General features: G+C 39.0%; 4 protein-coding genes and 1 pseudogene across 4 annotated transcripts; 2 read left to right on the top strand and 3 right to left on the bottom strand.

The window, feature by feature from the left end:
- Positions 1-21: 21 nt before the first annotated feature.
- LOC141824269 (protein SEEDLING PLASTID DEVELOPMENT 1-like) lies at positions 22-4,704 on the bottom strand. Its single transcript, XM_074711524.1, is given in 10 exon segments — positions 22-511; positions 643-804; positions 878-1,054; positions 1,371-1,603; positions 1,693-1,855; positions 2,544-2,735; positions 2,857-3,007; positions 3,907-4,121; positions 4,202-4,448; positions 4,450-4,704. Coding segments are annotated over 10 exon segments (2,043 nt in total). The 5' UTR covers positions 4,641-4,704; the 3' UTR covers positions 22-199.
- Positions 4,705-5,707: 1,003 nt separating this feature from the next.
- Positions 5,708-10,907, top strand: LOC141825566 (threonine dehydratase 1 biosynthetic, chloroplastic-like). Its single transcript, XM_074712946.1, has 9 exons — positions 5,708-6,214; positions 7,105-7,284; positions 7,427-7,696; positions 8,071-8,277; positions 8,362-8,610; positions 8,677-8,750; positions 8,833-8,950; positions 10,352-10,486; positions 10,592-10,907. Exons 1-9 carry the CDS (start codon positions 5,738-5,740, stop codon positions 10,730-10,732), a joined length of 1,851 nt encoding a protein of 616 aa, XP_074569047.1. The 5' UTR covers positions 5,708-5,737; the 3' UTR covers positions 10,733-10,907.
- A 917-nt stretch (positions 10,908-11,824) lies between these two features.
- On the bottom strand, positions 11,825-17,034 carry LOC141824190 (DEAD-box ATP-dependent RNA helicase 37-like). The gene is made up of 7 exons (XM_074711434.1): positions 16,967-17,034; positions 15,965-16,840; positions 15,739-15,822; positions 14,286-14,528; positions 13,253-13,420; positions 13,033-13,146; positions 11,825-12,475 (listed from the first exon to the last, which is right to left on the bottom strand). The coding sequence occupies exons 2-7, from the start codon at positions 16,727-16,729 to the stop codon at positions 11,996-11,998; spliced, it is 1,854 nt and encodes a 617-aa protein (XP_074567535.1). The 5' UTR covers positions 16,730-16,840; positions 16,967-17,034; the 3' UTR covers positions 11,825-11,995.
- Positions 17,035-19,089: 2,055 nt separating this feature from the next.
- On the top strand, positions 19,090-24,494 carry LOC141823979 (hydroxyproline O-galactosyltransferase GALT6-like). Its single transcript, XM_074711194.1, has 7 exons — positions 19,090-20,095; positions 20,820-21,052; positions 21,139-21,426; positions 21,501-21,629; positions 21,752-21,925; positions 23,128-23,235; positions 23,825-24,494. The coding sequence occupies exons 1-7, from the start codon at positions 19,204-19,206 to the stop codon at positions 24,029-24,031; spliced, it is 2,031 nt and encodes a 676-aa protein (XP_074567295.1). The 5' UTR covers positions 19,090-19,203; the 3' UTR covers positions 24,032-24,494.
- On the bottom strand, positions 24,337-25,472 carry LOC141823595 (uncharacterized; annotated as a pseudogene).
- Positions 25,473-27,068: the final 1,596 nt, after the last annotated feature.

The following is a 27,068-nucleotide window of genomic DNA, read 5'->3' as shown; positions in this document are numbered from 1 at the left end:
TCATGACTGTGATACAAAATAAATGTACAACGATTCATTCACATTTCAAAAGAGACGTAAATGGATTACATGTGTGAGCTATTTTCCATTAAAAGAATGACATAAATTTACAGTTGCTGTGAAGAACAAGCATCACAGTTTGATATATACATAGAGATACTGTACAAGACGGGGTAGAACTAACTACACTTAGAGTTTTTTAATTATCAGGCAGAAGGGGAAGGCGAGTAACACTAGAACCCACATTCCATCCCGGCAGTGAATTAAGATTCACCTCTTGCAGTTGCTCACTTGAATGTGGCCCATGGCTCTTGGCAGATGAGCTTTTCTTAACCATCTTCAAAGGGAGAATCTGCAGCCTTGAGTTCAGTTCTGTTCCTGACCTCTTTGCAGTTAATTGGTAGCTTTCCACGAGCTCGAGTTGGCGAGCAATTATCTTGGAGCATTGTGGGAGGAGCTCTACAGGTTCTCCGCCGGGGATTACAATGTACTCGATAGCCATACGAACCTCCTACAATGTACATGATTGGAAGAAAGCTACTGAGGTTTAAGTAGGTAAGTGCAATGATACAATATGAGCATCCCCATATGTATCAACCATCACATATGTGTTAGTGTAGATTGGTCGCAAAAACCGCATACCTCTAGAGCATCTATTTCTTCCAAGGTAGGTTTTCTCTTAGGCGCATCATCTTCCACTTCTATGTCGTCCGTGAATGTTGATGGTTCATTTAGTCTAGAGCCAAAACTATTAATCCCAAGAATCATCTTAATTGCCTTTACCATTTGTGCCATTGTACTCTCCTGTGGTTAAGAACAAAGAACTATAAGGGCACTAGCAATGCAACCAAGAAAGCATAATGGCAAGATTCTTTACTTTGATCACGAATATGGGGAGCTTATGGAATTTTGCAACACTGCGAATCCAAAGATTTTGCTTCATTTCGGAACTTGATGCTAGAATTGCATTTGCTGTTCCAATGTCATCAGTCACATATATATCATCCTCATAGCCCATTACAGTTGCAACTTGCAGCAGATCAGCTTCCAAAATCTAAGAATGAATCAATGTCACATCAATTGGTCCAATAAAAGTAAATTATTTAATGATAATGTGCTTGTACCCTTTCAGCAAACTCCAATGAAGAACATGCTAAAAACTGAAATGGAAGGCAAAAAGAGAAATATAGACAAGGGGTATGACACTCTGAGCTTTTTATGTAGTGCATCTAATTAAGGATTTTGAGGCTCAACATAGTCACTATAATGTCATACCTTATTATGTGACCTGTGATATCAGAAGGTTAAAGAGGCATGCAAGGAACAAAATTCCAGCAATTGAATGCTAATGACCGCAGTCTGATGATTACCTTATAAGTATAAACACGAATTGGCAATCTCCTTGGTGTGTATGAATTACTTCTTGCTTTCTTGTTATATCCAGCATTAGCATTTGCATCATCATGTAAAGGCATGCCAATTGAAACATCCTTTTTAGAACTCAGAAATTGCTCCTCTTCATGATACTCCTGTGGTACTGGAGAAGAGTTACTTAAATCACCTTTGGGATCAATCTTGCGTGTTTCAAAGAGGGGAGATTTCCCTATATTCACAAAAGCATGACAATGAACTATACCTCAAAACAGGAATTTGAGAAACAGGTTGACAAATAAGGTGAAGAAACAATCGTACCTGCTAAAATAGCATCTACAGTAGCTTCCAATTTGTGATGAACTTGGTACTCAGTTTTGGATAACATCTCAACAGCACAGGTAAATGTAGGCGGACCTTTTCTTTCAAGGATTGTCTTTTGAACTTTCCTTTTCCTAGCCTCCTCGTCACCAAGTGTAACACTCTACATTGAAATAAGTTCAAAGCAACTGATATATGAACAAATAGATTATGTGATATTTTTTCTTGGTGGAAGAGGATCTATTATTCCCAGTTGAATCATAATTCATTGACTAAAATCTATACTCCCCGAGTTCAGGATAAGTGAAGGAAATCTGTGCATTAGCTTGTGCATATGATATACATTTAACAATATTACTAGAGTCAGAGATTTGAGATCCTTGTAAAAATAATCAGTTGTGTCAGCATTCGTGATACTACATATTATATCCTCCTCTAGTTCTAGAATGCCTTGTTAAACTTACATAGGATGAATGATTGACATTCATAAGGGGGATTAAGCTTGCAGAGTAATGTAATAACATGGATGTAAATTCTCCATTTTCAAAGCTACTGAATTCTTTCAGTTTTAGGTATCTAAAAATAGACTCTATGCTCAAACACATTAATTTCAATATATTGACTGTCATTTTGTGATTTTCAAATACTACATTTTACTTCCAAGGAACTTCTAAATTGGTTTCTAAGCAAATACAAGCAGAAACCACAAAGCATTTCAGTTTTCAGTTCATCAGAGACATAAATTCAGAGTTAGTTGAAGTCGAGCAAAAAGTATCTAAGATAATTGCCAACTAAAATATCACATAGGCGAACAATATGCAGATAGACAAAGTAGAGAAATAAAGCACTACCTCTATCCCACCAACAAGTGCCTGTAGGCAAGGATTTTTTATTATGCTCTCAATTGTTACCCCATGAGCTGTTCCAACAAGCTGAACACCTCTTTGAGCTATAGTACTTGCTGCCATAGCTTCAAGTTCGGTTCCAATTTCATCAATTATGATTACTTCTGGCATGTGATTCTCAACTGCTTCAATCATGACCTAATGATCGTGGCACAAAGAGACATACAAAGTAATATTATTTTCAAGAACCATCTATCTAGCTCACGAGCTTGGATTTAATGTGAACTCCCTGAGGGAGAGTAGCATACAGTGCACTTACATTGTGCTGCATGCTAACATTTGGAACTTGCATTCTCCTAGCACGACCAATTCCCGAGTGAGGTATATCTCCATCACCACCGATTTCATTGGATGTGTCTACTATGACAACTCGTTTCATCTTTTCATCTGCTAATACTCTAGCTATCTCCCTGCATTTAAACAATGATGATAAAAACAACAACAGTAGAATTTTAGTATCTCTTTCACTTCATCAGAGAAATATAACTACGCAAAAATTCATGTTCAATGTTTAAGCACACTTGGTTTCTCAAGTCAGCAATAATCATATACAATGTGGATGAACTGGTGAATCATGATTTCAATTAAAAAAAAGGTTTGAAATGCCAAAGCCACAAGGTCACCACATACATGTTTGGATGCAACAAAGACAACATAAACCTCTCAAACAAATATGATCTCATTGAAAAAAGAATAAAAACAATACAACTGAATACTAAGCATATTAAGCCTCTCTGCACACTCCAAGCAACATTGATACCATGGTACACTTCACTGACAAACAATAACAACAATCGAGTTGTAATATCTCAACTATTAAGGTCTGCACATGGATGGTCTATTATTTAAGGTTACTCCTGCAAATCTGATAACTCAAATTCTTCATATCAACTCCCCATACTCTGCTCTTACCGACTGTCTCACTCCATCTAACCACAACATCAGATTATTGTAAAACATGCATTGATTGGGATGAATCCTCATATTTAATCTCACATGAAAGAACACTGCATTGTGCAAAGTATTTCATTGGTGTTCCCAATTCCGTAAGGTGCAATGCAGAAAAAATACACTGCCCAAAAATCGGAAACTATTGACAAGTCAAACTCATATTTATGCAAATAACATTTACTTTCAGGGTGCCTTTCAGAGTTCAGACTCTAGAAGATCAGTAATGAATTAAGTAGTCAACTTTTGAAAATGAAAAGTTAATATTATCGCATGTACCAATCAACTGATTACAGTATAAAAAGAATTAATAACTCCTCCAATGTTCTTTTCTGCAAAAAAAAAAAAAAAAAGATGGTACCTGATTAAAGTAGTCTTCCCAACTCCAGGAGGCCCAATTACTAAGATAGAACCTCCACCTTCAACTAAATCACGAATCATCTCCGCACTGCCCGCTATAGCCCGACCAACTCTACAGGTGAGACCAATGATTTGCATCTTCCGATTCCTAATGGCGCTAATTCGGTGCAAGGAACGATCAATACCCGATCGATTGTCATCCGAAAAGTCACCAACCTGTTAACTAAATCCTCGGTTCAGTCAAAGAAGATCACGGGATCAGAGTAAAAACAAACTTGTTTTGGGATCGGAACTACCTTAGAAATTGCTTGGCGAAGGTCATCAACGCCAACGAGCTGTTCGGACATGATCCAATCCCCGGACGGGAACCGCGCGATGGGCTTCCTGCCCAAATCCATCACCACCTCAATGAGCTTCCGAATATCCTGGTGCCTCACGAGATCTCTCCTCATCCTAGGCGGGACCAGCTCGAGGAACAAATCCAACTCCTCGTGAACCGCCGGAGCCGCGGGGGAAGCGCGCTCGTCGTCGCGTCGTTGCCCCAGGGAAGAGGCCGAGTCGGCTCCATCGGGAGCAGCGATCGGCGTCGCCGTCGTCGGGGCGGCGGACGGACGGGGCGACAGCCTTGCGTCGGCCGGGAGAGCGGCGGGAGGCGGAGGACGAGCGGACGATGAGGCTCGGGCACGGCGTCTGCAGCTGGGGGAAGGCATTCGCGGGAGCCAAAGCTTTCAGCATCTTCTCTGCGCCCAAAGCGGGCGGCCGAGTGCCGAATGGCCTTTGTAGTTGAGATTTTTCGTCGAACGGGTGGAGGGCGGAAGGAGGAGGGCGACGGAGGCACGAAACGGCCAAGCGTGAGTGGCCACGGATCGCGCGAGCTGGTCGGGAAGTCTGATCCCATGCCCAAGGCTCCGAGTTTCGCGTCGAACACAGAGCAGCATTTCCGACCCTTCAAAAGAAAAGGATGCAGTGGGCGGACCAGGAACCTAACGACATTGTACTGGAAAATTCCTGTTGTGTGTCTCGGAGGACACTGGGGATGGAGTATATACCATGTAGATTCTCCGGCCTTCTAGGAAGTCAATATTTCTTTTCATAGATCTTCTTCCTCCTCTCCTAAGACAATTGAAGAGTTGCCCCCACGGGGGTGAAGGGTATGTGTGCTTGATTACGACGCAACAGACTTTGTTTCCAGAAAAGAGCAAGAGTTCAAATTCTGATGATGCCAACCTTTTGCAGCAATTTGACCCTCCTACGTCGTGACCAACTGCAGTTTCTCGATTTACCTCCTCACAGATGGTCGTGGGACTGACCGTGTGGGACCGCTAAGGTGGCGGATCCACCTTTATGCAGAAAAGAAGAGGCATTTGAAGATGGTCGTGTGACGACCGTGTAAGGTGATGCTAAGGTGGCGGATTCCACCTTTTACAAAAGAAGAGACATTTGAAGCTCACATAGTTGAGTTGGTTATGAGAATTGTAAAAAAAGAATATAACTAAGATTGATTACGACATATCAGAATTGCATAAAAGAGCAAGGGTTCAAATCGCCAGATAATACCCTTCTACGTCGTAATTGTAGAAGAGAGCAAGAGTTCAAATCCTGACGAAGTCACTCCTGCATCGTAACTAATTGTAATTTCTCAATTTACCTCCTCACGATCGTGGGACCGACTGTGTAGGACTGCTAAGATGGCGGATTTCATCTTTGTTGCAAAAGAGGCATTTCAAAAAAGCTAAAATGTCAGGGGCCGAAATGAAAAGTTTGTGTTGATCCGACGATACGACGAACCTACCTGCTCGCATATCGCCCCGATCCATCTCAAGCTTGGTGACATGGAATCTCTCGCCGCCCTCGGCCCTTCGCGCCTTCCCCCGCCCTCGAAGCGGCCGCTGGCTGGGGGAGCACGCCTTGACACTTCGTTCCGCTTTCCCCACCTCTGCCCGTCGATCCACGCCGATTCGCTGAGAGCTCGACTCCTCGAGGTCGCCGCCGTCTCCTCATCTTCGTCTGCCGGATTCAGTACTCAGCCGGAGGCAATATCCCTTTCCCCTCCCCTCAAGAGGGTCCCGGTGGAGTCTCTGCAGTACGAAAGCGGCTACCTTGGGGGCATTTCTGAGAAAACCTATCCACCGTCTGCGTTAGCGGCCGACGTTGGTCAAAACGGGGCGTTGAATCCTATGGAGTATCTAACCAGTATTTTGACTTCGAGGGTTTATGATGTGGCGATCGAGTCGCCGCTGCAACGAGCGACGAAATTGTCTGCGAGACTTGGAGTAGATCTCTGGCTTAAGAGAGAGGACTTGCAACCGGTAAGAAAAGTCTTTTTAATCCCTTGGATGAAAGTTACTTTTCTCCGTTTCTTATATGATGGTATCCTATAACTCCTGCAATGCTCAGTATATGAAAGAAGATAGAAAATTGAGAACATAGATATTGTGTCACGAGTCGAAGGTCATAAATTCACTATTTATGACCTAAAACTATTAATTATCCACTATCACATTTACAAATATCATAAATTCAAGAGAAGGAAAAAGGAAAAATAATGGAGATCATATTTTATAAAATTTAGCAACTTTATGGAGAAGAACAAAGTGACTACATCTGTTCTTACCTTACTAGTCTCCTCAGATCAATCTGATCTAGACTTGATTAGAAACAATAAGATCCTAATCTAAAATATCAGATGGAAATCGATCAAGTAGCTTACCAAAAACTTAAAATCTAGGGATGTTGGAGAAGAGAAACATTAGCACTCACAATGATCATTTGCCCAATGCATGTGTTCGTGATTTTACGGCAGCAACGACCTACTGTGGCAGCAAACAGAGGAGGTGGTCACGGTCATGGTGATCACCTCTGGTGTTGTTGCTACAATGATGATGGCGAATGGGAGCAGGCGCGTGGAGGAGACAACATTGTGTGCCAATGGGTGGGGAAGAAAATGAGAGAGGAAAAGAGAGAGAGAAGAAAGTGTGGTCTAAAAAGACACAGGTTGGGAAGTAAATAGTGAAGATAGAGTTTTCAAAATCGTATAAAAAACTGTTTAATCTTAAGCTTGCAGCAGATATGCCTTGGGAACTTTTGAAACTTCCACTTTGCAGCTTCCTTTTTGGATATTCCTATGTAGATGCACTAATACACTCTTCTGTCTATTTACTCTCTTTCTGTTTGGTCATGAACAACTGTGGGAATGCAGGTGTTCTCCTTCAAGTTGCGAGGAGCCTACAATATGATGGCTAAACTTCCTCAGGAGCAATTAGATAGAGGAGTCATTTGCTCATCTGCTGGCAATCATGCACAGGGTGTTGCTTTGGCTGCTCAAAAACTAGGATGTGATGCAGTAATCGTAATGCCAGTGACGACACCTGAAATCAAGGTGTCTACTTGCTTGGATATTTAGCATTTTTCAGCAAGGCACTTTCATTGAAAAGAATGTATCATGCTTTATATTTTTCATTTCTTAGTATCTGTATAATTGCATGTACCTCTCTCTTACCCTAATTTGTAATGTGTTTTAGTGGCGTTCAGTTGAGAGGTTAGGTGCAACTGTCATCCTTAAGGGGGATTCATATGATGAAGCACAAACATATGCAAAGCAACGTGGAGAGGAGGAAGATCGTACATTCATACCCCCTTTTGATCATCCTGATGTTATTGCAGGTCAGGGAACTATTGGGATGGAAATCATTCGCCAAATGAGTGGTCCCATACACGCAATATTTGTACCGGTTGGTGGTGGTGGATTAATAGCAGGAATTGCTGCTTATGTAAAACGGGTCCTCCCAGAGGTGTGTGCTTTGTTCTCTCGTGATCTTAATCTGTTGTTGATCCTCCACTTCATGGTGCCTTAAATTGTTAATGTTTTTTATTTTAATATTTTGACCAAAAAAGTTGTATTTTTACTCAAAATAAGATTTCTTTTACTTATGTGAAGTCCCCTAGATCTCCTTAGGCCTTGAATTTTCTGCTTGTGGATTGTGCAAATGCCTGTAAGTAGTCCGTCACTAAAATGGATCCAAACACAGTTTTGAGGTTCACAAACATCACCAAATGTTAGAGATTTGCAGTGACTAAACAAATGTATTTCATATGTTAGAGAATTTGTTGTTTTCAAATGAATGATGCTCCTGGAGAGATTCAATCAGTCGAAATTTGTCTGCAGGTAAAGATCATTGGAGTAGAACCTTCTGATGCAAATGCAATGGCATTATCTCTATTTCATGGGGAGAGAATCATGCTAGAACAAGTGGGAGGATTTGCAGATGGTGTGGCTGTAAAAGTGGTTGGAGAAGAGACATTCCATTTGTGCAGGGAACTAGTTGATGGAGTGGTTCTTGTTGGTCGTGATGCCATTTGTGCATCCATAAAGGTCCTATACCCATTCCACTTATGAGTATTGCTCATAATGATAATTTTGAAGTTAAGATTTTGAGAAATATCAAATGTGATATAGGATATGTTTGAGGAGAAAAGGAGCATCCTAGAACCAGCTGGTGCTCTTGCTCTAGCTGGGGCAGAGGCCTATTGCAGATACTATGGTTTGAAAGGTGAAGCTGTTGTTGCTATAACAAGTGGCGCAAACATGAATTTTGACAGACTGAGACTTGTGACTGAACTTGCTGATGTTGGTCGGAAACGAGAGGCTGTTTTGGCAACCAATCTACCAGAGGAGAAAGGGAGTTTTAAGAAATTCTGTGAATTGGTATATATGATTATATTTTATATCACCATTTGTTTTAAAGCTAAATTTTGATTTCTGCATCTGTAGGTCGGTCCTATGAACATTACAGAATTCAAGTACAGATATGATTCACGTAAAGAAAATGCTCTTGTTCTTTATAGGTATGTCCATAATTAGCTTATGGTAAGCAAAGTAATGAAACTTGTTTGGTTTTCACTTAATTGATGAATATTGTTATTGCAGTGTCGGTGTTCATATTGATTCTGAACTTGCAGCAATGGTGCTTAGAATGGAGCACGCCCATCTTAAAACTTTTAACCTCACCAATGATGAGTTGGCAAAAGATCATCTTAGATACTTTGTATGTATCTCGTCTTACCATTGCTTTGGTGTTTACCACCTGTTTTGAAACTTAGAATTACATCTTATTGTTTAAGTTCTAACTGCATATTGTTGAATGGTGATGTTATCTTTTGTATCTTCAGTTCACATAGATATTTAGTTTAATATTGTTGAAGCCCAAACGAGAGTACCAATCCAACTAAAATTGTCAAGGCTCTTAGGTTAGTGTCTCTTGATATTTAAGTATATTTACGAATTCTCAATCCTAGGATGTGGGGCTACCGCGGTGCTTATCTCATATCCACTTGTTTTTTATATCCCCTCTCAGGTCTGACAATGGTGAGGGTCTGACTCTAATACCATGTCGAAATTAATTGACAAACAACTTATCTCAAAAGCTCGAGCTATTAGGAAATTAACCAATTTATATTTATCTAGTATATCACTGCAATTGTCCATGTGGAAACTATGGGCATGGAGCCTCCTACCTTCAACAAGTATATTATGATGTGATTAACTTGTGTGGACATTGTGAATTCTGAAACTGATACAAAATTAACAAAGCTGTCATATTACCCCAGTTACAATATAATGCATATTGATACCTACAAAACATTCAACAGTTTTAGTTTATGAGTGACAAATATTAGTTGTGCAAATTAGTACAATATATACTTATACATTTGCATTTACAAATTCCATGGTGATATTATTTTACACACTATCTCTATCTAAATAATAGATAGGTATATTGTTGATATTTCAATTTGTACAGTGGCAAGTATGACATTTCTAAAGAGTATTATTCTTTGTTGGATAAAATGCTGGATAGTATGATTGTTCATGTTTGTAGTCAACGACTCTCGGCTCCTCTTTCTCAATGTTCTTCATTTCATCACAATGCCTCATTTTGTCCCTCTTCATCTAGAAGAATTGCTTCTTTATTTCCTCATCATCCTCTAATTTACTAGAATGTCAACCCATTTCATAAAATTATGCTCTGAAATTGAAAAGATACTAATCTTCTCACATGACAAAACACGAGTAACATTCATAGATCTTTGGGAATGTGCATGCACTCAGATATTAGAATAGGTCCTGTACTTCATTACTCAAATTTTATATGTGAGATGTAAGTGTTATAAGATAATTGTGTCAATTAATTAGGAAGGCATACATCATAACCATAAAATTGAGTATGGTTTATCTTGTCCTTTTTGTAGTTAAAATTTCACTAGGATATAATGTGGCAAATCTGAGAAATCCTTTCTTGTTCCAATTTATCCAAATCTTCCCTTGGCGGCCAAAAAAACTACTAACAGTCTATCATCACTATCAGAGCCCTTGACCACACCAGACTTCAGGATTCACAATCATTGAAAGAGAAATAAAGTATTTTAAATTATATTTTTTTTTCCAGATGGGTGGGCGATCAAATGTTCAAAATGAAATACTATGTCGATTTATATTCCCAGAGAGACCAGGTGCTCTAATGAAATTCTTAGACTCCTTCAGTCCCCGTTGGAACATAAGCTTGTTCCATTACCGAGCACAGGTACACTGCATTGCTTCATCTAACAAGTTTCTTGATTGATTCAACTTTTAGAGTTAGCATTCTTGTGTTTTCTACTGAGGCATCTGTTTCTGTTATGGTATATAGGGCGAGACTGGCGCAAATGTACTGGTCGGCATTCAAGTTCCAAGAGAGGATCTGGAAGAATTCAAGACCCGAGCTGAGAATGTTGGCTACGAGTATACATATCAGATGAACAATGAGGCCTATCGTCTGTTGATGCAGTGAACATACCTTCGATGTGCAGGCGAAGTTCTTATAGTCGAAAGTTTGGTTGGAACATTCAATTATAACTTGGAAGTTTTGTTGTCACAATTATAGTTTGCAAGTTTTCTGGCTTTCCAAAGATGCTTTGAGTTTGAAAATTATGAAACACACATTATAGTTTCTCTGTTGCTGTTCTACTGGCATACTTATGAAAGTATTGTTGATTCATCTTCGATTTGACAAAAAAAAACAAGAGAAAAATGATTAGTAGTAGTTTCATAAACAATAAAGTACAAGAAGTCAGTAGAGAGCATGCGATTAAATTATGAGCTTGCTTAAGCCAGGTGAGAAACACAGGTGTCATGCAGCTGGTTTCAGATGCGACAGACGAGACAGCTGCCATGGGCCGAGCAAAAGCGTGAGGACAGCTACAGAACAGAGCTAACATATTATTCTACAGATTAAATTTAGAATTTTCCAGCTAAACAAAGAGCGTCCAACCGAGCATAAAATAAATTTACAGATTGTATTTAGATTTTTACAGCTCGTTTTGTCCACAATCATACATAGAATTCTCCTATAAAAGGCCTCCTCCAATCCCTCTCCTCCTCCCACAATTCCAATATAACTCATTGATTCCCTCTGCATTCTTTAAGTTCATCCTCTTCTTCCTCCTCATCATCAGTTTTTCAAGTAAAAGCAGCAACGATGGAGGCTTCTTTCAAGCTGAGACTCGTCGCCCTCGCAATGATCGTGGCTACGGCCATCGCCGCCGAGGCCCCTGCTCCTGCCCCGACCTCCTCTGCTCCCTCGGCGTCTTCCTCTGCTGCCATGGCAGTCGCCTCGGCGGCCACCCTCGCCTTCGGTTACCTCTTCTGCTAACTGACTCGCTGTTTTTCTGTTATCTTTTATTCTTCGTGTTTATTATTATTATTATTATCATTGCAATGTGATTCATTATTATTGCAGTAAATAAAGAAAAAGGTTTTTTTTATATATAAAATGCATTTCATTCTAAAATATAAGACAAGGAACTATTTGCTACAGTTCTAAGAATTTACAATAATAAGATTGGCAGACTAAAAAGTTATTAACACTTTAATTCTAGTTAACTTCATAGACAAATCGTGCTTTTGTATAAATTGAACAGCCAAACGTTCAACAAAAGGAGAAAATTTGCACTAGGGGAAGCAAATAAAAGATAAAACACATCACATTAGTAATAATTACTCCTAAATCAATCGAGAAATAGCAAAATCATATTCCTAGTTACTTGGGATGAAGCTAGTCCCAGGCACTCGTCACTCCTGCACTTCCATAGCCGCCTCCATATCCTGCAGACGCACCAAACGATCCTCCATAATGATCTCCTCCACCTTTGTTATAGGAGGAATCTCTCCTGAAGTCACGGCCACCGAAGCGTGCTCCACCGGACCTTCGATGATTTCTACCAAAGCTGTGTGAACGAGCAGCTGCGTAGCGAGTGAGCCATTGTGGCACCTCCTGGTTCGACTCTTGCATCAGCTCAGACAGAGACCTAGCTAAGGATGCATTACCATCGTTGAAGAACGCAGTGGCGAGGCCCGACTTTCCTGCTCTGCCTGTCCTTCCAATTCGGTGCACGTAGTCGTCGATGTCGTTGGGTAGGTCAAAATTAATAACGTGCGCCACGTGAGGGATGTCCAACCCACGTGCTGCAACGTCAGTTGCGACGAGAATGGGCGTAGCACCAGTCTTGAAAGATCGCAAGGCTTGTTCCCTTTCCTGAAAGTAAGCAGAGCTTTTGTAAAGCATTTTATTAAACTAAAAGAAAAACAGCAGCAACTTCAAAAGGTTATAAAAAGAACCTATGAAAGGGGTGGTCGGAGAATTACAAGAACAGTAGCCTAAGGAAAATTAATTTTGCTGTTGAGTGGACAAAGATCTGTGCTTTAAAACTTTTATTTTGCATCCGAATTGATGGCTAGAAGTTGTTCGTATTTAATACACGCCCACTCTTGCTAATAGTCATTCATGATATTCAACACGCAAGGCAAGTAACAAGTCTTTATACACTAAAGAATAGGGAATACGAGGCACAACAAAGTTCACAATATACTAGATTGACCACAAGAAAGATAGAAATGCATCGCCTTCAAAGTAAAGATCAAGATCTACATATTTGCGTTTTTTTTTACTATGTGAATTCTTCACAAGAAAAAACCATCAAGGGCTGATAAAGAAAATGTAACAGGGGTAGAAATTAGTCTGTCTCATAGTACAAAATCAACTACTGGCAATAAGAGGAAGATAAAGAAAAATAATGTTATGTACATATGTACCTGCTGAGTCCTATCTCCGTGAATTGTGGTTGCTGGAAACCCATTCATACACAACCAGTGTTCTAAAGAATCAGCTCCTCTTTTTGTCTCCACAAAAACCAACGTCAGAGCTTGCTGTGGCAGTTGAAGTAAAAAAGCTAATACTCTAAGAGTACTAAATAATGATGGACAAAACAACGATATAATTATGACCAAAAACACCAAATAGGTCAAGAGTTACTTTTCCATGAGCGCCACTATCTCTTTGGGCATGAAGAAGATCCATAAGATGGCTTCTTTTATCAGAATCCGTTACAAATTCCACCCTTTGAACAATCAAATCAGTGCTTGAACCAACTCTCCCAACAGCAAGAAAGATGTACTTATAAAGGAAATCAGAAGCCAACCTCTGCACAAGTCAAATTAATGAAGACAATTTATCAGATTAGTAATTCCTTAATGAGAAAGAGATTAAAAATAAAGACAAGATAAACTCAGAAAAAACACAATACTTGCTGATAGAAGACGTACGACCATAAAAGTAAATCATATAGACCAACAAGAAATTCATGAGAAGTTACAAATAGATATGTAAGAAAATTATGAACAACAGCATACAAGTATACAAAAAAACAAATATAATAAATTGTTTTCGAGTTTCAAACGTTTCAACTTGAAAATGTACCAAATGCAGCTACAAATGGATCTCTCTACTCCAATCTCGGTCACGTAGCAATGATTGGCATAGAAAGAGGATATCAGATAATAGTGTGACAATATTTGACAAGGCTAGTGAAAATCAACAACTCGTCTGTTCACCCCAACATTGTAGTCAGATATAGTTACCTAATTAGAGATTTACAAAAGTCAACATCTGCTACAGCAGTAGTCGCTAAACCATAAATTATAAATCTACAACTAGCCTTATAGTGCAAGTCTTTGTAATGAAAGATCATCCAATCAAACATTAGGATGGTTTTAAAGCATAAGTCATGAGTTCCCACAGCGACTTTCTATTGTTCTATGATGTGTGTTTGTCTAATCAGGGGCCTTTTCATGCAAATCCCATATGTCTTATCTTGCAATGTCTTAGAATTGGAGTTTGACCCAATCAAGCTTACTCAAGCATGCCCTTGAGTGGAATGTTAAAATCAACATCAATATAAACCACTCTCTTTCCAAACAACTTTTCATGTATCCAATCAAATTTAACATCAGCTACCAAAATTCAATCACCAAAAGCAATTTTTTATAAAAGAGAGAGAAAGACAAACCTGTATCTCCTTTGGGAAGGTGGCACTGAACAGCATAGTTTGCCTTTGACCACGTTGTGGCATGTCCATCTGTTCAACAATTCTCCTAATTTGTGGCTCAAAGCCCATATCAAGCATTCTGTCAGCCTCATCTAAGGCCAAATATCTAATATGTTGCAAAGAAACTCTAGCCCTCTCCATCAAATCCACCAAACGACCAGGAGTTGCCACAAGTATGTCAACGCCCCTTTCTAAGTCTCGCAACTGCAAATATGAATTGTAATAGAAGATGTGTAACACTAAGACTGTGAAGGATAATGTATTGCTGAAATAGAAAGAAAATATAGCTTTCCATGTTATTCCTCCCTATTTAACAAATTAGATAAAGGGGAATAAGATTTAGAAATACAAGAGATTTGGACAAAAAAAATCAATTTTAAAAATTAGCACCCGATGTTTCAGTAAATAACTTGCAAAGAACGGACGACAATTAACAAACAACTTCAGGAATGGACCTTTTTCTTGTTCAATTAGATAAACAGTCAAAAAGTAGATAATCAACTATGATAAGTAGGAATAACATACACAAAGAATATAATTCGACAAATAGACCAAAAGGATGGAAATGATTACAACAATCTCCAACTTCTAATGCACATATACTATTCAGCTATTGTTTCATGCCATCCTCTACTTCTCTAGACTTCTGATTGATGGCAAGGATGTACTACTTAGGTTATCTTACCTTTTAGTCTGTTTCAATTCCCTCAAGTTTCTTGTTAAATATCCAAGTATGCTAGACTTGAAAGCTTCTGATCCACAATAACAACAACAACAAAAAACAAAGAAAAAAGTGAAATACTTTCATCTTGCACTTAGTTTCAAATTAATGTCTAAATGCAGAATGCATTCGACCTTGTCTTGCTAACAAAAGCACAAACCTAACATATGGTATTTGGTAGCAGATTTAATACCTAAAAATTTGTGAATATGACAGAATTGGTAATATCCTTTGATGAAAATAATAAAACTTGGCATACGACCATCCATGTTCTCGACCTTTAACTACCCCTTTCTCTTCTCATTTTGGTGCTCCTCTCCAGGCTTCAGTTCTATATGATGCAACTCTATTTTGTTTGCAATTTTGTGACTTTTCACTCTTCCTCTCCCTCCCTCTCTGATATTTCCAATTCCACGTAAGTAAACTAAGCCTAAAATTATATCATAGCTCATTCAACTATTAACTCTAAAAGGTATCAATTCTCTATTTTATAGTGTTAGAAAATATAGATATGTATATTACTTTGGTCAGGCAAACACTAGTATGCACCTCTCACTGAATGTGTTATAACAGAGGTCTAGCATTTTTTTGGAGTATCGTTAATTCACTTTCTGACTTTGACTACATTGGTTGAAAAGCTCATCCAACCAAGAATTATCAAAGGAGTATTATCATAAAAGATGGAAGAAGAACCTGCTGATTTATAGGAGCTCCACCATAGGCAACTACTACTCGAACACCTGTCTGGAAAGAGAACTTTCTGGCCTCCTCATGTATCTGTGATACCAAAAACTTAGGTTAAGAGACCAACCAAATAAGGTATCAATGGTTAGTAATAATAATAATAATAATAAAGCATTGAAGCATTAAAAAAAACAAGGTTTTATGAAAAGAGGACTAAAACCCAAAAACTACATACTTGAACAGATAGCTCGCGGGTTGGTGACAAAATCAAAGCTAGAGGGAGGGCAGTCCTTGATCCTCTTTGCCTCGGTCCTGGAGGTCCCCTCATGATTGCACTGATGATTGGAAAGCAGAAAGCCGCTGTCTTTCCTGATCCAGTCTGAGCACAGGCCATGAGGTCCCGGCCTGCAAGTGAAATGGGGATTGCATAGCGCTGGACGGGGGTTGGTTTCACATACCTGCACCGCCTGATGTTCTCATTTAGTGTGTCCCCCAAATCAATTTCAGCAAATGTGTTCACAGGTGGGGGCACATTCTCACCACTGGTCTCAACAGGGATGTCTTCATAAGCATCAAAATTGATCCCTGAATTTTCCTTGCTATCAAATGCAGCCTCAACGGTCTCATCATCATTCGAAAAAGGGTTCGCCTCACGTTCCTTCCTATCCCAACCACCGCCTCTGGAGTGCCAGCCAGTTCTTGCACCACTAGATCCAGCACGAGCCACGTCACGGACGGAACCACCACCCCGTCGGCTCCCACCGGTAGCAGGAGCAGAAGATGCCGATAGCTTTGACGGACCTCCTACTGGAGATGGAGCTGCCGGCGCTGCACAGGACTCAGTAGTCACTGGACGGTTGCGAAGATGAGGAGGCACGTAGGCAGGGCGGTCACCACGGGAAGGGGCAGAAGAGGCGGTGACAACGTTGGCAGCGGAGGCGCTGGTCACGGCAGCCGAGTTATCGGCGTCCGCAACTGCATCAGCCCATGACGTTCGCATAATTCAGCAAGCAAACCCCGATCTTTCCAGCCCAAATCAATAAAAGTATCAGATCGCCGCAACTACGGATCTAGATCCCCAACCAGCAGGCCAATACTCCTCGCAAAAACACTGACGAAAAGGGAGTCCAGGAACAAAACGAAGTAGAAAAGAAGACGCAATCAGAGAAAGAACAAGCATTGGCCACGAGGGAGGAAGAGATCGCAAAAGATAGCTCAATTAAGACGGACAACATACCAGCTGAGAAGCACTCGAAACCGGAGCAAGGAAGCAGGCGTCGTCGGAAAATTGATGAAGGAGAATCCCTAGTCCGAAAATATAACAAAGCTAAAGCTAATCACTCTCTTCGTTCGCAAGGAATCCTCTTTTTCAATGTGCCCCCTCCGAGTTTTAAAATCCAAAGCACACCACAAAATAAATATTATTATTATTTTCCATATAATAAAGAAATATTTTACTTACAATATAAATCTATATATATATATATATATAAACTGAATTGTCTGTCTAAAAATTTTCCGCCTAAATATCATTTCTATAAATAGACATATTTATCTATACGGAAACAAACTTATACAACTATAATTGATTGATAATACAATTTTTCATCCATATTAATCTATATTAATACCATCTTTAAATGCATTTTAATCCATATTAAGCATAAACTTTAATGCTCGATTTATTAATATTAAATAGTAAAACACAGATTCCTAAATATATTGAATAATTTAAAGATACTATCAAATACCACATATTTCAAAATATATTGAATAACTTTGATGCTAAAAATATCACATATTACAAATGAGTGTGAGGTTGCATACACTCTATAAATTAGGATTGCAATATCTTTACTGACTCACTTTAGGCTGAAATAAAAAAATAGCTCCTCTGTTTAATCTCATGCGAGAGGTTAACCCTTCAAAAATACAATGGGCATTGAAACTCTGATTAGTTAATTGTTACGATCTACCTGCATATGAAAACAACGGATATTTTAGCTTGGAGTGTGTCTTTCATGATAAAGAGGTTGTATTTTTTTTTACGTATATAATTGATTACGGTTAGAAAATACAAATATTTATTCATTCTATATATTTGTAGGGTGAATGCATACATAGAACAATAAAACATTCGATCATGGAGAGAGTGAAACTTATTCTCAAAGAAGGTCATGTATTTGCCATAAAAAATATCATTGTTGTAGAGAATCGAATGAAGTATAAAACAACAACAAATAAATACAAGATTAATTTTATTATAAAAACTCATATATGTGAAATTTTTGATGATATATTTCCATTGATGATTTATGAATTCAAGTCTTATCCAGAGTTACGAATCCCATGGGTCCAAAAATTTTGATATGTGATAGTAACAGCAAACAGAAAAATTCAACAACAAACGTTGTATTTAAGAAGATTTTTCAAAATTTATAATTTTTTTTTTCTAATTATACAATTTATAGCTAATTTAATTTATTTATATTTTAATTATTTATTCAAACACTCATACTTAATTTTAATTGTTAATTATATAAAATAAGTCCCTTGCATTGCACGGGTGAAATACTAGTTATATATAAAATAACGTCCCTAGTCCGAAAATATAACAAAGCTAAAGCTAATCACTCTCTTCGTTCGCAAGGAATCCTCTTTTTCAATGTGCCCCCTCCGAGTTTTAAAATCCAAAGCACACCACAAAATAAATATTATTATTATTTTCCATATAATAAAGAAATATTTTACTTACAATATAAATTATAAACATAAAAACAATAAATTATTTTTCTTAGTATAATAAAAAAACAAAATGCAAGTTCATGTGATGAGATTTTTACACTAGAAGTTGGAATAAAGGAAGATGCCGTGATAACTTATCAAACAATATAAAATAAGAGGGCAACATGTGTTTCATTAAAATATTTCAGATTTTTTTTGTAATAAAAAAATAAAATTCTTATTCTAATTTGTGAGTCAAGGATTTATAGTTGGAATAAAGGAAGATGCTGTGATAGCTCATCAAACACTATAAAATAAGACAACTTTAAACAACAATAAGAGGGCAACATGTGTTTCATTAAAATATTTCAGATTTTTTGTAAAAAAAATAAATTTATAGTTGCCTCTAAAAAGTTTTTTTTAAGAAAAAATAATTATGGAAAGGTATCAATAGAGAGAAAGCAATACAACATTTTAAATTTTTTTAAAATAAAATTTAAATTTTAAAATGGATTTGTAATTAATTACGGAGGGTAAAATGCGCAATAAAAAAATAGGAAGTGAATAATTACAGAAAGTCTCCACTGACCTCTAAATTGGCATCTTTTTCGGCTCTTCGCTTTGCCGCCCCCACGATTTCTTCCTCCGCCCTCCTCTCCCATCGGTTTCTTGCCCTAACGCACTCGGAGCCAGTGATCGGGAATTGGGGGTTTCCCTTCTTCTCGGTTCCTGATCCGGTGCCCGGCTGGCATGGAACCTAAGATGAGGCGATCGGCTAAGGTGGAGGCGGCGCTCTCGCTTGGCCGGAAGCGATCGCTGCAGGCATTCCTCGTCGCGGCCTTTCTTTACGTCGCGCTCCTTCTGTTAGAGGTTCCTTTCCTCTCCAGCGGGATTCCGCCTGCTCAGTCCTCCTCCAGGTATGCTGCCGCCGGGTTCCTCGGCGGCGACGGTGTCAGCCTCTCCCTCAACCTCGGAGCGGAGGACTTGGCCGCGCGGGTTCGTCCTTCTCGCCGAACACACCGCCTTGATGAAGCGGCCCGTGGACCCGCGGACCGCCGTTTCTCATCTGACCGGGAAAGGACGCTGTCGGTATCGGGGCTCAATTTCCTCCTCAATGTTACTGCTGCTGGCGACGGGCCGACCTCCGGGCTTCACAAGTCTGCAAGGGAAGCGTGGGAGGTGGGGCATAAGCTGCTCAAGGAGCTAAAAGCGGCGCCCTTGAAAGGACCTCAGATCACGAAGGAGGAGAACCGGACGGAAGAGAGATGCCCGCACTCGATCATACTCTCCGGGGAGGAGTTCCTTCAAAGGGAGAAGGTCATGGTGATCCCCTGTGGATTAACGTTGGGTTCGTACATTACCCTTGTTGCGAAACCGCACCGAGCTCACGCGGAATATGACCCTAAAATTTCGATCTTGGGCGAAGGGGAGAAGGAGATCATGGTGTCTCAGTTCAATATGGAGCTGCAGGGGCTTAAGACAGTAGATGGGGAGGATCCGCCTAGGATTCTCCATTTTAACCCTCGGCTGAAGGGAGATTGGAGTGGAAAGCCGGTTATTGAGCAGAACACTTGCTATCGCATGCAGTGGGGATCAGCCCAACGGTGCGAGGGTTGGAAGTCCACGTCTAGTGATGAAACCGGTAGGTCACCTTGAATAAGCTTCTTATGGTCTCTTGGATATTATTTGGATTTGACATGAGCCATGCTATCAAAGACAATGTTATATCTGGGAGGCTATGATTTGTTATTTCCAAAAAACATATTATAGTTTTTTTTGTTTGCAATATTTCAAATCTACTTTAACAATTTGTAACACACCTCCCTTGAGCATTCCACAAATGACAGCACCAGATCGTTCTCAACATGCCCATTGCTTATTCCAACCGCCCTGATCGATTCCCATGCGCTAGCCTCCATCAACCTTTGGGAGGTTATATCCATCCCTGTCATTGTAGGTGTCACCTTAGAACTCAGGCCTTCCTCAAAGCTAGGGATGCTACCGTTGTTGCTGATGAAGAACTTGTCAACTAGGTCTTAAAGCTATCTAGGTGTTCATTCCCATGCAAGAAAAATAGGAGCATGCAAGATTTTTTCTTTTATTAACATCCACTCCCACATTTGCCAGTTGTGGTAGATGACTTATGAAGGGTGGACCCTGTACTGTGTCTATCTGATTTCCTACCTCCTTGGCTATCCTTTAAAGAAGAAAACCCTGTGTGATTCCTTGTTCATCCATCCTTTGCAAACAAACCTTCCTATCAACGTTTATGCAACCATACTTTGTATCTATTTAAGCACAAAAATGTGTTATATTCACTTAAATTGGATTTTGCTAACCTGCTTGTTTTCTGGCTTCTGTTGCAGTTGATGGGCTATTGAAGTGTGAAAAGTGGATACGTGAGGATGACAACAAGATGGAGGAGTCAACGGCAACATGGTGGTTAAACCGCTTAATTGGTCGGACAAAAAAGATTTCAATGGACTGGCCATATCCATTTGTGGAAGATAAGTTGTTTGTTCTCACACTTAGTGCTGGATTGGAAGGTTATCATATCAATGTTGATGGAAGACATGTGACCTCTTTTCCTTATCGAACTGTAAGTTGCACTTGCTAAGTTCCCATATTTTGTCTGGTCAGGATTTTGTGATGGAGAATTAACCTTATTTTATGTGCTCTCTGTAGGCTTATGTTCTTGAAGATGCAACTGGTTTATCAGTGAAAGGGGACATTCATGTCCATTCCATTTTTGCTGGCTCATTGCCAACTTCACATCCTAGCTTTGCTCCACAGAAGAGCCTAGAAATGTCAGAAGAATGGCAAGCACTGCCACTTCCTGATGGACCAGTTGAACTTTTCATTGGCATTCTTTCTGCAGGCAACCATTTTGCAGAGCGGATGGCTGTTAGGAAATCATGGATGCGTACTGTTAGAAAATCTTCCACTATTGTGGCTCGGTTTTTTGTTGCTCTGGTAAACTCCATGATGTTGTTTCATGCATGTTCAATTCTTTTAATTTTTCAACTAATACAATCTTAGTCAAACAGCATGGAAGGAAGGAAGTGAATATTGAGTTGAAGAAAGAGGCTGAGTTCTTTGGTGACATAGTTGTAGTTCCTTTTCTAGATAGCTATGATCTTGTTGTTCTCAAGACTGTTGCCATATGTGAATATGGGGTTCGTATTGACTATTTTCTATCTTATATCAATTTGTAACTCTGATTTCTTTTGGTGTTTTGCTCTATCCATACATAGACTTTGACTTCCCATTTTGATGCTTTTTCCTCTTTCTCCAATAGGTCCGTTCTGTTTCTGCACGCTATATAATGAAATGTGATGATGATACATTTGTCAGAGTTGATTCAGTGATCAATGAAGTCAAGAAAGTTCCTAGTGATAAAAGCCTATATGTCGGTAACATAAACTATCACCACCAACCCCTACGGGAAGGGAAATGGGCGGTCACATATGAGGTAACAAATATGTTTGAAGTGCAACTACGATGCCATAAACTGTTTATTGTAGTATCCAGTATGATTGGAAAGATTTGAGTGGAGAATGCTTCTTTTTTCCTGTGATATTTCCATATTTTTCATCTATTTCATCTTCTATTGATTGTTTTATATATTTTGCAAGTTAAGACCTAGGATCATTGAATTTTACTTCCTGGAGGATGACATTAGTCTCTTTATCCGTGTTCAATTGCAGGACAAATGCTAAACTTTTGGTGGTTGTTGCTGGGTAGTAGTGCTTACTTTGATTGATTTGGAATTGTTTGTTATTTGCTTTGTTTACATAAATCCTTTTGTTTTTTCGCTCACCCTTTTGTCCACCTAATTATATACAAACACATCTTTTGCAAGGGTAGGCATCCTTTACACTCTAGAATGCAAGAAGAAAACTAGTTTGATCAACTTCGACATTGTGAGGAAATTTTTCTTAAATTAGAAATGCACATCACAACCTCTAATGACTATTTGATATTGGCTAGCAAACTTTCTTGATTAGAAAAGTATCAAAGGTATTGTTTCTGGGTACGTGGTGCATGCTGTTATGCTTCCACTCTGACTCTATGACTTAAACAGCGAAAGGGTCTTTGTTTCTGTCCAATCTGAGCTGTCAAGCTCATCTTTTGCTACTAGTGCCCCTATTTTATCTTAATAATAACAAAGGATACTAATGGAAGAAATATCATGCAACATCAAAACGAAACTGTGTAAGTGTCCTGGAATTCAGAATGAAATAGATGAAGTGAAGGATATAAATATTTTGCGAAGTGAAAATAAACCACAACCATTGGAAAAATATCACCAAGAGAATTGGAAGTGAATTTATTAATTAAAAAATTTGACCTAATACATGAGATTCTATCTCTTTTTTATAAACTAACAGTAGGACTCATTCAGCATAAAATAAAAACTCATTTTATCCAAATAAAAATTATTTTAAAAAAAAAATAAATAAATTTCTGGCTATTTTCTAAGAAATATAGCAAACTACAGAAAACTTTGAACTTTTCAACAATTGATTTAAAATGCTGACTGTGTTGCTATCCCTGAAGTGACTGTTTTTCTGTTTGTTTATTCTTATTAACCGCGTACCGTACTTGATTTGAATGTTGAATCTTAAGTGAGCCATTTTACCTACCAGTTGGACTTATGATACTCCATTGCAGGAATGGCCCGAAGAGGATTATCCACCCTATGCTAATGGTCCTGGATATGTTGTATCATCTGATATTGCTCATTTCATCATTTATAATTTTGAGAAGCACAAATTAAGGGTAAGCACAATTCTGTTTCTTGTGGTCATTTTTTTTTAGTTTAGTTTAACATTAACATTAATAATATCACTGTTTAGAACAGCCTGTAAGTTGCTACCATATTTTTCAAATCTCTTTCGTAAGAAATTTCAGAAACACTATACTCACAAAAAAAAAAAGTTAATGTAATAGAAATGAAAAGACTAAGATTGATATGCATAGTTACTACAAATGATAAAATTTAAAATATTAGTAGCTATAAAACAAGAAAAACATAATTTAATATGGTATATACATGTTCAAAGGTGAGTGACAGATCTAATCTACAGCTAGAAGTGTTTTGAATGGATTAAAATGGGGAAAAAAGCTGTGGTGTTAGGTCAAAAGAAAAGATTAGTCAATCGAGTAAAAAATGAATTTGAACATTATTGGGGATATAGTATTGCATAAAAGCCATATGACATTGTGTAGTTGAATTCAATAGTTGTGACAAATATGGCTTCCTTGATGATGAACTACTTTCCATTATGGTTACAATTCTTCTTCCTCTTCCTTTATAATGATGGAAGTATGATATGATGCATGATCTTCAAATTCAAAACTGATGCAGTTGTTCAAAATGGAAGACGTGAGCATGGGCATGTGGGTCGAGCAGTTCAATAACTCCAGAGCAGTTGAATACGTTCACAGCGTCAAGTTCTGCCAGTTCGGATGCATCGATGGCTACTACACTGCACATTACCAGTCTCCAAGGCAAATGACATGCATGTGGGATAAATTGCAAGCAGGAAAGCCTCAGTGCTGTAACATGAGATGACATGAAAGAGATGCAACGAGGGAAGAAAAAAAAAACAGCACAGTCATTTAAGTAGCATTTTCCACATCCCACATACTGGTGTCATGCTGCTTGACAAATAATTCTTTCATTGTTTCTTTTGTGCTCACGTTGGCAGTAAAGGCTAGTGATGGAAAAGCTACCTTGCCCCAACACATGAAAGGATCAGCATGCTGATTCGGCTGCTTTAGGATGCCTATGGAAGTTGCAGTCATAAGGTTAAATACCCTACGGTTTCTCCATCAGTTTTGTTGTGTAAGCTCTGTAAAAAATGTCATGGGACAGAATCACATCTTCTCACTGTGCTCGCCGAACATGTCTAACAACAGGATGCCCGTACATGGTCGAACTTGCAACTCTTGTTTTTTGTTTTTGCTGTTGCTAACTATCACCTCCTTGTACCGTTGAGCAACAATTTTGTGAATAACCAACAATTTTTGATGCATTTAATTTATCAACATAACTAGCCCTCATCAACTGCAATGGCTAATTGATTCAGTTTGGTCACAATGAAGGAAGGTATTGTTCGATTTTAAACTAAAGTTTATTCTATCGTATCAACTCAGGCTCCGTAATTCTGAAAGTAATATATTAAGAATCAAGTATCATCAGACAAGACAGGGATGTTCAATTTAGCACTAAATTAATAATTGCATTTTGAATAGGAAGATATCATGTGCGTCAGACAAGATCTTATCGTACTTGGTAAATTCATTCAAAACTAGCAATTCATTGAACTCCGTAAATTCCAAATCGAAGGAACAGACTCTCCTCCTTCCTTGTGGATTACGAGCGAGGACGACATACCAAAGCAATAAGGCTTGATAACCAAGCACAAAAATCTACATAATCTAGATCGGGACCAGGGAGCTCACTATATCCGTCCTCGACGAGGTGAACTTGTTGTTGCTGGAAGGGAGCCTCCGCAGGCACTCGGCGGTGATGCTGTTGAAGTTGCCGGTGAACTCCGTGTGCTCCGCCAGGACTGCCATACCGCGCGCCACGAAGCTAACGACTGCTGCCCCATCTCGCCACCGCAGTCAGAAAACCCTAATCCTGGACGAACGATGAAGGGAGATGGGAGAAGAAAGTCTGAGACCAAAAGTCGCGTCTTTCACTTGCTGTTTAAGCAAAAGATCTATTTTGATTTGAAGACGGAGGACTAATTTGCTGAAATGAAAGGGCCTGAATGAAAATACCTAGAACCGATTTTTGCGACCATCGCAGGCATCGACGAGTACAAAATGGGATTCGCAAGCCGCCGGCGCCCGCGCCGAACACCAAGTGCAGATAGAGGGGGAGAGGAAGAGGGAGAGAGATGGAGATGAGATGGAGAGAGGAGATGCTGCCGGCGGCGTGGGGAGGAGATCACCGCCGGCATTCTCCACGAGTACGCCCCGTGCTCCTTTCGTTTTCTTTCCATGCAATGTGAATTCATTAAAGATTTACTTCCTATGATTTCTTTGTTGCTGCTGCATTTTGCAATTGCATCACACAGATTTAGTTTTTGAATGAAATAAAAAAGTTAGGGTTCTTGAGCACGAATAGATTTTGGGGGTCGACAGATGTAGTTTAACAAGCTCAATGAGTTCCGCACGACCCCATGGATGTCATCACTAAGATGCAGCTCCATAAGATGAGGTTATGCCACCTTCTGATTAACCTAAGCAAGCATCACACTTTGCCCGATGCTTTGAACTGGATGTTCTTTCTCTATCCATGAAGGTGGCTGATGAGCAAAGTCATCAAGCTGAATTGAATTGTCGACACTAATTAGGCCCAATAATTGAACTAATCACCCTTTGAAAAAGACAACGAAAGAGATTTGAATGATTGGCATTTCTGAGCTACTTTGTATTGGGAGAGATGAGTTCTAATTAATGATGTGGTGAATTACTAATTATATTATATTCTAAACGTGAAATACATGTTCTATGTCACTTTGCTCACCCAAGAAAGATATCATAGGGACAATTCACAAGCTATTACACAGATGATACTGATGGTTTAGTACATTGAAACAAAGTTAAAGTAGTCTTATACTACTGATTGGTTCTTCAGCAAGGCTGGTTGGCATCTATTGTTAGTATTCTTAATCAAAATACCCTTAAAAGCACATTCAGAAACTTAAGTACATAAAATACCATTAGGGTTGATCATTCATATGTATTATTTGGGGGCTGCCATGGAATTTATTTCATAAATGTTTTGATTCTCAGTCGTGGAGAATTATTCAGAGAACCATTTGTCAGGTAAACTGTCAAGACTTGCTCAAAAAAATTTTAAAGCAATTGGCAGATTTTTATCACTATCATCAAGATAATTAAAGAAAGACAACTGACCAAAAAGTTACATTAAGAGAAAAGGTGAACTGATTACATAGTGTAGTTTATCATGAGCCTGCACAAAATGATTCGGTGGCCCACAATGATTTCCTATGGATGTGCTTAGAATAGACAGAATCCAAGTCACTCAACACACAAAAAAAGGGAAATTGGAAAAGAACACTAATCAATACTTAGCACTTCTTTGTTGAGTGGTGATTCGGTACTAGTCAGTTATTTTGTCTCGATGGCATCAGTGATTTGATCATGGAATAAGTTACTCGCGAATTTTGCCTGTTTGAAGCTCTTTGGTTGGATTTCAATGCTTGGGTAGTTAACTTGCCTCATAATTCTAGTTCAGTAATATTTCGATTTGGGAATCAAGATGAATTTGTAAATAGAACTTGGTCTGTCTACATCAGGGGCAAGGAGAAATAAATAATTAGCAATGTGTAAACAAAAGCGTGCAATTTTCTTAAACAACCATTTAGAGAAGCACTCATACATCAGGCTTCTTTCCCAATACATAACACACAACATTGTTTATTATTCACTGACATCAAGCAGCCACAAGAGCTCAATGAAAAGGAAATCTCTGGTACCCCACAACTAACCATAATAGACTAGACACCAATCAAGAAACAACGAAATTGACCTTCTACTGCACCCTGTTCTCATGTAATTTTATTGCTATT

The sequence above is a fragment of the Curcuma longa genome, chromosome 3 (genome assembly GCF_044706935.1).
Source record: "Curcuma longa cultivar G26 ecotype Majalengka, Jawa Barat chromosome 3, ITB_CL_G26_1.1, whole genome shotgun sequence".
NCBI classification, from domain to species: Eukaryota; Viridiplantae; Streptophyta; class Magnoliopsida; order Zingiberales; family Zingiberaceae; genus Curcuma; species Curcuma longa.
The sequence above is the reverse complement of the archived record's forward strand: the minus strand, read 5'-3'. Positions and strand labels throughout refer to the sequence as shown.

Coding starts and splice junctions, on each gene's coding strand:
- LOC141825566 (XM_074712946.1), top strand. CDS start 5,738: ATGGAATCTCTCGCCGCCCTCGGCCCTTCGCGCCTTCCCCCGCCCTCG. Junction 7,285..7,426: donor TGACGACACCTGAAATCAAG/GTGTCTACTTGC, acceptor AATGTGTTTTAG/TGGCGTTCAGTTGAGAGGTT. Junction 7,697..8,070: donor TAAAACGGGTCCTCCCAGAG/GTGTGTGCTTTG, acceptor ATTTGTCTGCAG/GTAAAGATCATTGGAGTAGA.
- LOC141824190 (XM_074711434.1), bottom strand. CDS start 16,729: ATGCGAACGTCATGGGCTGATGCAGTTGCGGACGCCGATAACTCGGCT. Junction 13,421..14,285: donor CCTTCCCAAAGGAGATACAG/GTTTGTCTTTCT, acceptor TGACTTGTGCAG/AGGTTGGCTTCTGATTTCCT. Junction 13,147..13,252: donor ATAGTGGCGCTCATGGAAAA/GTAACTCTTGAC, acceptor CAACTGCCACAG/CAAGCTCTGACGTTGGTTTT.
- LOC141823979 (XM_074711194.1), top strand. CDS start 19,204: ATGGAACCTAAGATGAGGCGATCGGCTAAGGTGGAGGCGGCGCTCTCG. Junction 21,427..21,500: donor CTCGGTTTTTTGTTGCTCTG/GTAAACTCCATG, acceptor TTAGTCAAACAG/CATGGAAGGAAGGAAGTGAA. Junction 23,236..23,824: donor TTGAGAAGCACAAATTAAGG/GTAAGCACAATT, acceptor AAACTGATGCAG/TTGTTCAAAATGGAAGACGT.